The sequence below is a fragment of the Amblyraja radiata genome, chromosome 22 (assembly GCF_010909765.2).
Source record: "Amblyraja radiata isolate CabotCenter1 chromosome 22, sAmbRad1.1.pri, whole genome shotgun sequence".
Taxonomy (NCBI): Eukaryota; Metazoa; Chordata; class Chondrichthyes; order Rajiformes; family Rajidae; genus Amblyraja; species Amblyraja radiata.
Window position 1 is genome coordinate 28,402,264 of NC_045977.1, and position 15,908 is coordinate 28,418,171.

The following is a 15,908-nucleotide window of genomic DNA, read 5'->3' on the forward strand; positions in this document are numbered from 1 at the left end:
ATTATAGGCAGCATGGAATGAGGTGCTTGAGGAGTATAAAGAATGTAAAAAGAATCTTAAGAAAGAAATTAGAAAAGCTAAAAGAAGATATGAGGTTGCTTTGGCAAGTAAGGTGAAAGTAAATCCAAAGGGTTTCTACAGCTATATTAATAGCAAAAGGATAACGAGGGATAACATTGGTCCATTAGAGAGTCAGAGTGGACAGCTATCTGCAGAGCCAAAAGAGATGGGGGAGATATTGAACTATTTCTTTTCTTCGGTATTCACCAAGGAGAAGGATATTGAATTATGTGAGGTAAGGGAAACAAGTAGAGTAGCTATGGAAACTATGAGATTCAAAGAAGAGGAAGTACTGACACTTTTGAGAAATATAAAAGTGGATAAGTCTCCAGGCCCGGACAGGATATTCCCTAGGACATTGAGGGAAGTTAGTGTAGAAATAGCAGGGGCTATGACAGAAATATTTCAAATGTCATTAGAAACGGGAATAGTGCCGGAGGATTGGTGTACTGCGCATGTTGTTCCATTGTTTAAAAAGGGGTCTAAGAGTAAACCTAGCAATTATAGACCTGTTAGTTTGACGTCAGTGGTGGGCAAATTAATGGAAAGGATACTTAGAGATAATATATATAAGCATCTGGATAAACAGGGTCTGATTAGGAACAGTCAACATGGATTTGTGCCTGGAAGGTCGTGTTTGACTAATCTTCTTGAATTTTTTGAAGAGGTTACTCGGGAAATTGATGAGGGTAAAGCAGTGGATGTTGTATATATGGACTTCAGTAAGGCCTTTGACAAGGTTCCTCACGGAAGGTTGGTTAAGAAGGTTCAATTGTTGGGTATTAATGGTGGAGTAGCAAGATGGATTCAACAGTGGCTGAATGGGAGATGCCAGAGAGTAATGGTGGATGGTTGTTTGTCAGGTTGGAAGCCAGTGACTAGTGGGGTGCCACAGGGATCTGTGTTGGGTCCACTGTTTGTCATGTACATCAATGATCTGGATGATGGTGTGGTAAATTGGATTAGTAAGTATGCCGATGATACTAAGATAGGAGGGGTTGTGGATAATGAAATAGATTTTCAAAGTCTACAGAGAGATTTATGCCAGTTGGAAGAGTGGGCTGAAAGATGGCAGATGGAGTTTAATGCTGATAAGTGTGAGGTGCTACATCTTGACAGGACAAATCAAAATAGGAAGTACATGGTAAATGGTAGGGAATTGAAGAATGCAGGTGAACAGAGGGATCTGGGAATAACTGCACAGTTCCCTGAAAGTGGAATCTCATGTAGATAGGGTGGTAAAGAAAGCTTTTGGTGTGCTGGCCTTTATAAATCAGAGCATTGAGTATAGAAGTTGGGATGTAATGTTAAAATTGTACAAGGCATTGGTGAGGCCAATTCTGGAGTATGGTGTACAATTTTGGTCGCCTAATTATAGGAAGGATGTCAACAAAATAGAGAGAGTACTTAGGAGATTTACTAGAATGTTGCCTGGGTTTCAGCAACTAAGTTACAGAGAAAGGTTGAACAAGTTAGGGCTTTATTCTTTGGAGCGCAGAAGGTTAAGGGGGGACTTGATAGAGGTCTTTAAAATGATGAGAGGGATAGACAGAGTTGACGTGGATAAGCTTTTCCCACTGAGAGTAGGGAAGATTCAAACAAGGGGACATGACTTGAGAATTAAGGGACAGAAGTTTAGGGGTAACATGAGGGGGAACTTCTTTACTCAGAGAGTGGTGGCTGTGTGGAATGAGCTTCCAGTGAAGGTGGTGGAGGCAGGTTCGTTTTTATCATTTAAAAATAAATTGGATAGTTATATGGACGGGAAAGGAATGGAGGGTTATGGTCTGAGCGCAGGTATATGGGACTAGGGGAGAATACGTGTTCGGCACGGACTAGAAGGGTCGAGATGGCCTGTTTCCGTGCTGTAATTGTTATATGGTTATATGGTTACATAGCGCGGAAACTGACTCTTCGGCCCACCGAGTCCGCACCGACCAGCGATCCCAACACACTATCCTACACATACTGGGGACAATTTGACATTCATACCAAAGCCAATTAACCGTTACATCTTCAGAGTATTGGAGGAAATGGATGATCTCAGAGAAAACTCACGTAGGTCACGGGGAAAACGTGAATATGTCCACTTTGATTGAAAAAATAACAATGCTGAGCGGTTGAAAGGGGTTAGTTTTCAGAGAGCCTGTGTGTCCTTGTACATCAATCACTGAAAGCTGCACCCGCTGAGTTTCCCCAGCAATTTTGTGTACCTACTGAAAGTTAATATGCAGGTTCAGCAAGGAATTAGATAGGCAGATGGTGTGTTGACCTTTATTGCAAGAGGATTTATGTATTAGAGTAGTGATGTCTTGCTCCATTTATATAGAGTCCCAGTGAGAAAATTGCATCGAGAAAATTGCCTGTGGGTCTTGTCACCCTGCCTAAAGGATGATAAACAGGACAGAGGGAGTTCCACAAAGGTTCATCAAATGGATTCCTAGGTGAGCAGGGGTGTTATATAAAGGCAGATTAAACAGATCAGGTCCGTATTCTACAGCAAAAAACAAAAGGCTGGAGGAACGCAGGGGGTGAGCCGGCATCTGTGGAGGGAATGGGCAGATGACATTTCAGGTCGGGACTGTTCTTCAGACTGATGGAGTAGGCTGGGAGTAATCAGGGAAAAAGAGGTGAAGGTAGGGCCAAAGCTGGAAAAGAGAGGTGGGAAGTTTACAAGAATGAGAGGTGACATTGATATGAATAAAATTCTTATAATGATGCAAGGAACTGCATACGCTGGTTTACAAAAAGTGACACAGAGTGCTAGAATAACCCGCTTAATTAATCCCGCACTGTGTGTGTTTAAAATTCTCATGGGGTTGGCCAGGTGGATATTATTTTAGGTACACAAAATTGCTGGGGAAACTCAGCGGGTGCAGCAGCATCTATGGAGCGAAGGAAATAGGCGACGTTTCGGGCCGAAACCCTTCTTCAGGCATTATTCAGATATTATTTTAGTTCAGTTTAGAGATACAGTGCGGAAACTGGCCCTTCGGCTCAACGAGTCCATGGTGACCAGCGATCTCCGCACACTAACACTATCCTCCACACACTAGGGACAATTTACAATTTTACCAAGCCAATAAACCTATAAACCTGTACGTCTTTGGAGTGTGGGAGGAAACCGGAGAACTCGGGGAAAACTCGCGCAGGTCACAGGGAGAATGTACAAACACCGTACAGACAGCGCCCGTAGTCAGGATCAAAACCGATCTCAGGTGCTGTAATTGGGTACAAAAATCCTGTACACACAAAAAACAAGGTTATTTCTGAATTTAATGGCTATTGCATGGGAGAAAGTTCTTATTTTCTCCCATGTATAAGCCATAAAATTCAGAAAAAAAACATGTTTCCTGGGGGGTTTTTTGGTAGAAAGAAATACTTTTCTTTCCAGACGCTTTTCCTTGAGGTCTCCCAAAGCACTTTGCAGGCTGCACATTTGTAGCTTAATGAAGGGTTCAGGGCCTCTGAGAAAGGAAAGAATGACTACCCACATTGGAAGGATTGACTTCAGGAATGACTAAGAGGCGAGAATTACTGAGGTATATTAAATTATCAAAGGCATTGATATGATAGATGGTCAGAACCTTTTCTCAGGGTGGAAATGTCAAAGATCTGAAGGCATGGGCTTGTACACTCTGGAGTTTAGAATGATGAGAGGGGATCTCATTGAAACATGTAAGATTGTTAAGGGTTTGGACACGCAAGAGGCAGGAAACATGTTCCCGATGTTGGGGGAGTCCAGAACCAGGGGCCACAGTTTAAGAATAAGGAGTAAGCTATTTAGAACGGAGACGAGGAAGCACTTTTTCTCACAGAGAGTGGTGAGTCTGTGGAATTCTCTGCCTCAGAGGGCGGTGGAGGCAAGTTCTCTGGATGCTTTCAAGCGAGAGCTAGATAGGACTCTTACAAATAGCAGAGTCAGGGGATATAGGGAGAAGGCAGGAATGGGGTACTGTTTGGGGATGATCAACCATGATCACATTGAATGGCAGTGCTGGCTCGAAGGGCCGAATGGCCTACTCCTGCACCTATTGTCTATTGTCTATTGGCATAGCTTTAAGGTGAAAGGGACAAATTTTAAAGGATATGTGTGGGGCAGGTTTTTTCATACAGAGGTTGACGGGTGTCGGAAACACAATGGCGGTGGTGGAGGCAGATACGATCGTGGCATTTAACCCGTTCAGTGCCATCCCCGAGTATACTCAGGTCATGGCCAATAGAGAAAAGAAAACTTGGCAGTGAACTGGTTAACGGGTTTTAGAGAGGCACATGGATATGAAATAAATGGAAGGATAATTTGAAGGGATTAATTCATTTTAGCTTCACAATTAGCACAGGCAATGTGGGCTGTAGGGCCTGATCCTGTGCTGTTCTTTTTACTTTCTATGCTCCTTCCAAGCCTGGAAGAAATTCCACAGGGAGGGGGAGGTCCATGTGGCATTTTAAAAATCAAGCTGAGAACTTGTGGCAATGTTTGATTGGTAGTCAATGTGATCCAAAACGTACAGGATTGCCGAACGGACAGGCCTGAGCTTGGGCAAGGCATAGCCTCAGGATTAAAGGACGCTCTTTTTGAACAAAGGTGAGGAGTAACTTCTTTAGTCAGAGGGTAGCTACTCTGTGGAACTCATTGCCTGCAGAGGTCAAGTTAGTGGATATTTTTAAGGCAGAGATCGACAGATTCTTGATTAGAACGGGTGTCAAGGGTTATGGGGAGAAGGCAGGAAAATGGGTTTTGAAGGAAGAGATCAGCCATGATTGAATGGCGGAGTGGACTTGATGGGCCAAATTGCCTAATTCTACTCCTATAACTTGTGAAGGCAGTGGAGGTTTAAATGACCTCAGGTTTGTGGCCAACCGAGAATGCGCCGTAATGGCCGAGAATTGAGCCTGTTGCTGGCTGCATATAGGAAAGTCACATCCTGTCCATTCCACTGCCCCATCACACACACTGTGTGATGAACCTGGTTGTGATGGAATGGCTCCCAGGGCCGAATGGCCTAGACCTGTTCCCAAATATAATGGGAAAAATGCAAACAATCTCAAAATTGTCTGCAACATTTTTTAATGCAATTGCTGAATTTATGAATTTTGCTCATTTTAACCATAATTGTTCTTGTTTCAGGGTGCTGTACTGACAAGACACCGCTCAGGGCAATCCAAGCTGCCTGGACTCGCTCCAATACAAGAGACTCTACCTTGCTTGCTGCCTGTTTTTTGGGGTGGGCAGGGTGGGGGGGGGGGGTGGGGGAGGGAGGGGGGGAGGGGGTTTCCTGCGGCCATCACCCCGGGGGGGCGACCCGACTGAGCAGGCTCCCTGGGCCGGCGAGGAATGAGCAGCGCCTGTGACAACCGTTACAGCATCGTGTCCTCGCAGGAAGACGGGCTGAGGCTGGCAACCATGCCAGGGATCAATGGCTACGGCAACGGGAAAATCCACACCAGGAGGAAGTGCCGCAGCCGCTTTGTGAAGAAGAATGGCCAGTGCAACGTGCAGTTCGCCAACATGAGGGACAAGCCGCAGCGGTACATCGCGGACATCTTCACCACGTGCGTGGACGTGCGATGGCGCTACATGCTGCTCATCTTCTCCCTGGCCTTCCTCACCTCCTGGCTGACCTTCGGCCTGGCCTTCTGGCTCATCGCGCTAATCCACGGGGACCTGGTGAGCCCTGTAGGGGACGAGGGGCCCATGCCCTGCGTGTCGCAGGTGAACGGATTTGTCGCCGCCTTCCTGTTTTCCATCGAGACCCAGACAACCATTGGGTATGGGTTCCGCTGCGTGACGGAGGAGTGTCCGCTGGCCATCTTCCTGGTGGTCTTCCAGTCCATCGTTGGGTGCATCATAGACTCGTTCATGATCGGGGCCATCATGGCGAAGATGGCCCGGCCCAAGAAACGGGCCCAGACATTGCTTTTCAGCCACAATGCTGTGATCGCCATGAGAGACGGAAAACTGTCCCTTATGTGGAGGGTGGGCAACCTGAGGAAAAGTCACATCGTGGAAGCACATGTCAGGGCCCAGTTAATCAAGCCTCGGATCACTGAGGAAGGGGAGTACATTCCCCTTGACCAGATTGATATTGACGTGGGCTTTGATAAGGGGTACGACCGCATCTTCCTGGTTTCCCCCATAACTATACTGCATGAGATTGACGAGGGAAGTCCGCTGTATGGCATCAGCAGGCAGGACCTGGAGGCGGCCGACTTTGAGATTGTGGTCATCCTTGAGGGCATGGTGGAAGCCACGGCGATGACCACCCAAGCCCGCAGCTCGTACCTGGCCAGCGAGATCCTCTGGGGTCAGCGGTTCGAGCCGGTGCTCTTCGAGGAGAAGGACCAGTACAAAGTCGACTACTCGCATTTCCACAAAACCTACGAGGTGCCCCTGACCCCCCGGTGCAGTGCCAAGGATCTGGTGGAGAGCAAGTTCCTCGTCCCCAGCACCAACTCTTTTTGCTACGAGAACGAGTTGGCTTTCATGAGCCGGGACGAGGACGATGAGGGAGACGACATTGACAGCAGGGTGTTGGATAACCCCAGCCCCAACAGCAGCCGACATGAATTTGACCGGTTACAGGCGACTTTGGCTCTGGATCAAAGGTCTTTCAGAAGGGAATCCGAGATATGACCTGTGACTGTTACAATAACCCTTTTGTCAAATTAAGCAATGGGATTCTGATCATCATGAGTGCCATAAAAAAAAGCTAAAAATTGATTGTAATGGTGGAGGGAATTCTCAAATATGAATTTGAATGGTAGCTGCAAAGCAACAGAATGAGTTAGCAATCGATGTGAGCAAAGATAGAATTATTATCGTCATGCTTTTAGGAGATTATGTAACATTAACAATTACCTTTCCAATGGATTTAGACATTAATGTAGGAAGTCAAGTAACTGGTTACAGCAAGATATTGGATGTGAAGCACTTTAGAATGTGTGGAACCGTGATCTTAAAGGAGAATAGATCTAGAACAAAACCATGATGTTTAGATTTGCAAATAGGCCTTCCAACTTGTCAGACCAGACTTAATGTTCCTTAGGGTTTTCTTCACCATTTGACATTTTACTGGAAAGGAAGTATCTTTGTATCAGCTGGCAGATGGACAGAGAGCAGGGATGAAATTACCAAGCATCAGTGCACATCAAGTCAGCCACAGAGAGTGTGTGGCTCAGTGCCGGCCAGCACAATTACCTGTGCACTTAACCAGTGTGGAGAGCTAGACATTGTATGAGGTGAAAATTACACAAAGCTCCTGGGGTGTACAGGAAAAGGTATCATTCGCGCGTGGATTGTCATATCAATGTCGCTCAAGCAGAGTACATTTTTGTAAAATTAAAGATTTTTATCTTTAAATACAAATTGCTTCTAAGATAATATCACTGTACAGACTTAGCTAGACTGTGTTCTATTATATATGGCCTAGCTAAGGAGAACGCTGTTCCCGTATATTTTATAGAAACACACTCATATTCACAAATGCACACCTAATCATTCATACAGTGATACAGTTACATACAGATTCACAGATACACATTTGTATACGCATCTACACAGCCGCATACACTCAGATACACACAGATAAACACACATACATACACACATATACACTCTTGAACACATAATGTGTTCTCATACCCACTCTCATGCATGCACACATGCATAAGCACTTATGCTCATACACGCACCCACGCACACACACACACACACACACACACACACACACACACACACACACACACACACACACACACACACACACACACACACACACACACACACACAGATACACATAGGCACTCGCACTATATAGTTGGGAAGAATGGTGTTATATACTATAACCCTAGCAGGAGTGAGTGCTATGGTTAATTACTATCAGGGAGTAAATTAAAGGGAAGGAACGTCTGAAGGGAGAGTGTTTCTCCACAATAAAAGAAATGGAAGGAATAAAGCTCCAAGGATCCAATCCAAGTCTACATCAGTGGTAAATGGGAGCCTTGCTTTGAGAATCGACCATATAGTGTCATAGCATTACATCAAGCCTTCTAGCAGAGTTCCTTGCTAGGAATTGAACCCAACAACATCACTCCCGCAATGTCCTTACCAGAATTTTGGTTGATTATTTTGTTTACAAAAATTCTAAATTGTGTGGAGATCCCTCTACAGTACTTGAGTGTTCCTCTCCACCAGGCAGTTTTGGGGTCAACAACAATGATGTGGCCAATCAGATACCTCGGGGTAATGTCATAAAGTGGCAAGAGGTCCCTAGCTGCAGAAAGGCATGAGATCTAATCTGTAGCCACGGGGGTCTATCAACCAACACAGTTTTAGGGGCAAAGAAATGGACTCATGTGCAATTGTATTGATTTTATTTTCTTCTCTCAAAACAAGAATTTCTGGTATTGATAGTCCATCCCCAGTTACTCTTCGGGAGCTGGTTGCAAGCCTTCCTATGTTGAAGCAACCAGTGGGTAAAGGCACCCACAGTGCCTCCGTCACTGTGGAGAGGCTTCAGAATGCACAGGCCCTTTTGTAAAGAGCATCATCTGAGAATTCAGGTGGGCGATGCATGGATGAGACACTACTTTAACTTCAAGGTACACTTTCCTGCCTGACTTTCCAACCTCTTTAAGCTTTTGTTGATTAGTGGCACTCTTTAGCATTTGCCATGCCTTCTGGGAAGGCACTGTCTTTGACACCTGTTGTGTGAAATCCTTGTACCTACTATAGGGGTGTTATACCACGGGAACGTTTGTGGTTTGTCTCACACTAGGTAACCATGGTGACAGCATCATCAGCTTCTCTGCTGCAGCCTTGCACTTGTGAGACTGTATTAATTGCTTTGACCATCAATTATGCTAGACAACCTTGTTGTTTTGGATGTAGCCAATAAGCTTAACCCAGTGTTCCCACTATTTTCGTTTCTTTCCTCTTTGATTTTTGCGATACGTCTCAGCATAGAAGCTTGTGATTAAAAATGGTATTTCTCTTAAAGGGATAAGGTGAACTTTGACCTCTGTGGAAGTCTTCCTTTTCACCCAGATTGTAAATGTAAAGAATGACTCTGGGTTCTGTTTTATTTTATTGGATGATCAAAGAATTTACTAAATTAAAAAATAATTCTAATACAAATTGGAGTTTGTCTTTTTTTCAACAATGTTAATTAATTCACCTTTTGTTTAACAAGAGACTCAGAAAGTATTGGATACTGTGAATTGCTACATTATATTTGTATTAATAGAATTCAGTGCTCATCAGACAATGAAACGCATGCATATGTACACCATGACCAGGTTGGTAGTAATCTTTCCTCGCAAGGATAGCATGGTGGAGCACCGGTAGAGTTGCTGCCTTACAGCGTTAGAGACCCGGGTTCGATCCTGACTACGGGTGCTTGTTTGCACAGAGTTTGTACATTCTCCCTGTGAGCTGCGTGGGTTTTCTCTGGGATCTCTGGAGAACTCCAAAGATGTACAGGTTCGTAGGTTAATTGACTTGGTATAATTGTAAATTGTCCCTAATGTGTGCAGGATAACATAAGTCATAAGGTCAAAAGGTCATGGGTGATAGTAGAATTAGGCTATTTGGTTCATCAAGTCTACTCCGTCATTCAATCATGGCTGATCTATCTTTCCCTCCTAACCCCATTCTCCTTCCCTCCTAACCACATAACCTCCGGCACCTAGGTGTAAGTGTGTAGGGATCGCTGGTCGGCATGGACTCGGTGGGCTGAAGGGCCTATTTCCACCCTGTATCTGTAAACCAAACTAAACTAAACTAAAGTAAAATGTTCTTGTCTCACTTCGGTTCTAAAAAATAACATCCAGGCTGGCAGTCCAATGGCATACAGAGGCAGCACTGCAGAATTGGAGTGTTCTTTCTGAGAATGACAATGTCTCATCTGTAAAATAGTCCCATAGTTGATACCCAGGGCCTACATTTCATGTTTTATGCTGCCACATGAATTCACACAAGACTCCCTTTTGATGATGATAGAGCTCAAATTGTGCTAAGAGATAATTAATTACCTGAAATTGATTCAAGAGAAAGAGCCCACAGCTCCTTCTATTAGTCTCCCTCGTGCCTGAGTATATTCAACATGTTGAGCTTTTGTAGTAAAAATAAATTCTCCACATAAGTTCCACTTCACCAGTTTACTTGCAATGCTCGCTCTACCCTTAGGTTTTTCAAAAAACATAAAGCAATACAGCCCAGGAAAAGAACGTTCGACCCATAATGTCTGTTCCAAAAACCTGATGCCAAATTAAACAAATCCCTTCTGCCTGCACATAGTCCATATCCTTTCCCTGTGTTTTCGATCTAAAAACCGCTTAAACACCACTATCACATCTGCTTCCACCAAAACCCCCAGCAGCCATTCTAGGCACCTGTCACATTCCATGTAAAAAAACTTGCCATGTATATCTGCTTTGAACTTTCCCCTTCTCATCTTAAAGCTATGCCCTCGGGTATTTGACATGTACCTCCAGTACATCCTTCTGTGGCTCAGCCTCGATTCTTTATGGGTGATAACACTCCTGTGAAGCTCCTTTGGACATCCTTGCAACAGTAAAGGTGCTGAGGTTGTTGTTATCGTGGCTGTACTGCACACACTTGGGCAAGTTTCTATTCTATTCTAAAAGTTTCTATTCTATTCTAGTCTGAAACAGCAGTGAGAAACAGGAGGGCCAATAAAAGGATATGTGTAATAAATGTAGATATGGAGCAATAAGAACAGTTGGGATGTAGTCCAAGGCTACCATGAAGTCATCCAATATTGTTCATATTGTTAACTCGGTGGGGCAGGACAGTGATAACATACCTGTACAGAAGGCTCAGGCTGGAACCAAACTCTCTTTAATGTAACAGAGAGGAGGCAAAGCAATATTTGAGGTTGTTATTTGGCTGTTTTATTAAACTTGGACCTACTTTCCAATTGAATTGAATTGAATTGAATTGAATTGAATTGAATTGAAATTGAATTGGAATTGGAATTGGAATTGGAATTGAAATTGAAATTGGAATTGAATTGAATTGAATTGAATTGAATTGAATTGAATTGAATTGAATTGAATTGAATTGAATTGAATTGAATTGAATTGAATTGGAATTGGAATTGAATACCTTTATTGTCATTCAGACCGTATGGTCTGAACGAAATTTCGTGCCTGCAGTCATACATACAATCATACAATAATAAACAACAATAAACACAAATTAACACCACCACAGTGTATCCTCCAAGCACCTCCTCACTGTGGTGGAGGCAAAAATCTTAGGGTTACTGTCTCTTCCCTCCTCTTCTCCCTCTGCGCTGAGGCGATTCCCCACCGGGCGATGGTACAAACAGTCCCGCGGCTCACCGAACCCCGCGAACGGGCCGGCTCAAACACCGCGGCCCGGGGGTGGTCGAAGCTGCCGCCCTCCAGTCCAGCGGACGCAGCCGCTGGCCCGCGGCTCAACCCCAGACTCAGGTCACCACCTCAGAACGCTGTCCCAGCCACCGGAGCACCGTTCCAGCCCCGAGCCGGATCGCCCTCACGTGAGTACCGTTCTCCCTCGGGCTGGGCCACTCCGACGGGAGTGCCGTTCTCCCTCGGGCTGGGCCACTCCGACGGGAGTGCCGTTCTCCCTCGGGCTGGGCCACTCCGACGGGAGTGCCGTTCTCCCTCGGGCTGGGCCACTCCGACGGGAGTGCCGTTCCACCCTCGGGCTGGGCCACTCCGACGGGAGTGCCGTCCTCCCTCGGGCTGGGCCACTCCGACGGGCCACAGCCCCTCACGGGAAAGTCTCTCAGCCCCTCGCCAGGCCGCTCTCACGAGAGCGCAGTTCCAGCCCCGGGCTGAGATGCATATGTAATGTTCCATTGTGCAGGGCAGTTCTCTGTGGTCAACAATTATCATTTGACATAATGCCATCATTTGTTCATTTATCTCAATGTTATTTGGGAGGTTTGCTATTGGAAACACTGGAGACTGCCAATGCTGGGATCTGTAGGAAAAAAACTAACTGCTACAGGACCTCAGCAGACCAGACCACATCAGTGGAGGCAAAGGAACAGTCAACATTTCAGGTCGAGACCCTGAAACAGACATATTATAGTTTGCAAAATGGGTTGTCTGAATCCAGCGCAAAAGTCGCCACATTTGAGCTGACAAAAAAAACACACAAAGTGCTGGAGCAACTCAGCGAGTCAGGCAGCATCTCAGGAGAACATGGATAGGTGAGGTTTCCGGGTTGCACCCATCTTTGGACTGATTGTGGGGGTAAGGGAGGTGGGGGAAAAATATGGAAGAAAGGACAAATCCTGGTGGAAACAGTTGATGGGGGAGGGGGGTTTATAGGTTTATAGTTAGACCAAGGACAGAGATGGGCAGGTAGGAGGTACAAGACAATAGGGGGAAGGAGAGAAATAGATGCAAGTCCAGGTGGGGCACAGGGGGGGGGGGGGGGGGGGGTGTTGCAGAAGGCGGGGTGATTAGTCTGTTTGGAGATAGAGCGCAGAAACAGGCCCTGAGGCCCACCGAGTCCGCACCAGCTAGCACTGTGCACTGGCACTGTCCCACACACTAGGGACAATTTACAATTTTTACTGAACTTAAATTAACCTACAAACCTGTACATCTTTGGAATGTGGGAGGAAACCGGAGCACCCGGGAAATACCCACGTGCTCATTAGATTAGATTAGATTAGATTACCTTTTATTGTCATTCAGACCAAAGTCTGAACGAAATTGAAGCAGTCATACATACAATACAATACAATAAAAAACAACAATAAACACATATTAACATCCACCACAGTTAGTCCACCCAACATCTCCTCACTGTGATGGAGGCAAAAGTCTTAGGTCTCCAGTCTCTTCCCTCCTCTTCTCCCTCTGCGCTGAGCGATACCCCCCGGGCGATGTTACAACTGTCCCGCGGCTCAAACACCCGGGGTGGTCGAAGCTGCCGCCCACCAGTCCTGCTGACGCAGCCGCTGGCCCGCGGCCGAACCCCGGACTCAGGCCACCACCGCCAGAACACCGTCCCAGCCCCGAGCCGGATCGCCCTCACGTGAGTGCCGTTACCGTCTCAGCCTCGCGCCAGGCCGCCCCGACTGGGCGCCGCTCCTCCCTCGGGCTGGGCCGCCCCGACCGGGCGCCGCTCCTCCCTCGGGCTGGGCCGCCCCGACCGGGCGCCGCTCCTCCCTCGGGCTGGGCCGCCCCGACTGGGCACCGCTCCTCCCTCGGGCTGGGAACGCCGTACCTCCCCGAGCTCGGCCACTCCGACGGGAGCACCGTTTCTTCCTCGGGCCGGCCGTCCTCACGGGAGCGTCACAGCCCCTCACGGAAGCCCTGTTCCAGCCCCGAGCCGGGCCGCCCTCACGGGAGCGAGCTCAGTGCGAATCCTGGCGGGCTCTGCCTCCTGAGCCTCGAGGTCGCCAGCTCCGCCATTAGGCCTCAGCGCAGACGGAGGCAGAGAAGGGGAATACGACAAAAAAATCGCATTCCCCCGCAGGGAGAGACAGCAAGCCCCGTTTCAACCCCCCCCCCCCCCAAACAGAAACTAAAAACCAAAACTAGACTAACCAAAACTAAAATAAACAACCCAAAAAAAACACAAAACAAACAGGACTGCCGGAGAGCCGCTGCAGCCAGAACTTACAAATTCTGTACAGAGTGCACCCGTAGTCAGGCTCGAACCCAGGTCTCTGGCGCTGCAAGGCAACAACGCTACAGCTGCACCATTGTACCGGGATTCTGTCGCCTAAAATTAGAGAATTCAATTTTCTTAACGATGGGTGGTAAACTACCTAAGCGGAATATGAGTCGCTGTTCCTCCAGTTTGCATGTTACTATCACTATAGGAATTCCAGGACAGAAAGGTCAATATGGGAATGTCTCATATATCCTGTCTGTTTCATCTCTGGCTTTTGTCTAACCATCTGCCTATCATAACCCTCCTCAAGGGTATTCATCTACTACCTGCCAGGCTTTGTGCTACCCCTCCTCTCCTCCAGCTTTCTGCTCCCTCCCTTCACCCCTACCATCAGGTAGGCGTATCCGAGGGTTTCTTACAATAACGTGTAAATAGTCAAAGGCTAGGACTATTAACTACATGGAGAGTTTTGGGATTGTTGAGGGTTAAATGGCATAGATTCAGAGCATATTCCCAGGTCATAGTTTCACACACCTCCCCTCATGAGTGGAACAGGAAACTAGGAGGAAATAATATTGAGCTGAGGTGCTTTGGGGAGAATAAAAATGGGATTCCTGCAGAATTAGCGTAAAATAATTGCTTGGTGGTCAGCATAGTATCAGTGGGCCAAAGGGGCTAGATCCGTGCAGTATGCTTCCTTGATTCTAAAGCTTGTGCTGCACATCCCTCGGGAGCTCTGCCAAGGGAATGAGAAGCAGAGCACCTCATCCCAACATTGTCAACAGCAGTAACACACTACGCTAGCACAGAGCCTCCAGAGTGCCTTGCAGCAGACTGCAGAAGTGAGGAGGATTTGTGCGAGCTGTTTAATAGTGGTGGGAAATATAATTGTCCTAATTTACAGAGGAAAATAAAATAAAAATCTCAAAGTCAAAAACGTAATAATGAATTGCTTTGCTTGAGTGCAATTGAATGTATTTAACATATAACAAGGGCAGGTAATTAGGATTTATCTAGTGCCACAGAAGACCTCTGAAAGGAGTACATAATAAATGAATAAGGTCTGACTATGCAGAGTCAGGCAAATGCTGCTAGTTTCAAGATAGGAAATTATGCTTTAAGATAAAGGTAAATACTAGCTATTCAGGTCAGTGGACCTAAATGGACTAGTTCTGGGATCACTTTTGCTTCCAAATTATATTAATGGTTTTGACTTTGCAGCCAGAAGCACAATTACTAAATTTCTGAGTGACAAAAAAAAAACTGTGGTGGGGATAGTCAGGTTGAGGAGGACTACAGAAGGTCACATGAAAAAAACTCACCTCGTGACTCTGATATTGCCAAATGACGTTTAACAAACATAAGCTTGATAATGGACACAAGATGCTGGGGTAACTCAGCGGGACAGGCAGCATCTCTGGAGAGAAGGAATGGATGACGTTTCGGATCGAAACGCTTCTTCAGGCTTCAAAAACTTGATGGATTATAATTTGGAAGACCAGCGAGAAAGACACATGTAACTTGGAAATTAGAATGTAGATGAGGTAGACTAAAAGAACAAATCTTAAAATGTGAAGGTATGGATTAATAACCCCAATGATTAAAGCAAATCAAACTTTTTGGTTTTATTTCTAAAGGACTGGAATTGAAAAGCAGAACAGTTATGCTAAACTGTATGAAAGCTTGCTTTGTTTAGTTTAGAGTTACAGCGCGGAAACAGATCCTTCGACCCATTGAGTCCGCACCGACCAGCGATCCCTGCACATTAACACTACCCAACACACATTTGGGACAATTTACATATACACCAAGCCAATTAACCTACAAACCACAGGTCCCCCCCAGCTAAACCTCCTCATTTCTACACATTCCCAAGTGTTGTCTGTCTTTCCTCCACAACGATAATCTTGCCTTTCTATTGAAATGTACCTCAGATGGTTCTCAGTTCTCATGCACCTTGCTAACTCTCATTCCACCTTCCTGGCAGACAAGGTCTTGCCATTCGCTTCAGTCTAATACCACGGAAGCTTTCCCTGAGCAGAAATGAGACCGGTTTTGCTGTACCTGGGGTCTATTGAGTTACAGGAGATGAAGGCTACTTTAATCACTGCTAGTTTTTGGTGTAGGGCAGGAGAGTTTTACTAGAGGGGAATGGACATTGGAATCGATGGAGATGCAAGAGAAAAGTTGGGATTAGTGT

At 46.0% G+C, this 15,908-nt stretch overlaps 1 protein-coding gene across 1 annotated transcript; it reads left to right on the plus strand.

Moving 5' to 3' along the window:
• The first annotated feature begins 5,351 nt into the window (after positions 1 to 5,351).
• On the plus strand, positions 5,352 to 9,181 carry LOC116985809 (ATP-sensitive inward rectifier potassium channel 12). Its single transcript, XM_033040855.1, has one exon. The coding sequence runs from the start codon at positions 5,396 to 5,398 to the stop codon at positions 6,692 to 6,694; it is 1,299 nt and encodes a 432-aa protein (XP_032896746.1). The 5' UTR covers positions 5,352 to 5,395; the 3' UTR covers positions 6,695 to 9,181.
• Positions 9,182 to 15,908: the final 6,727 nt, after the last annotated feature.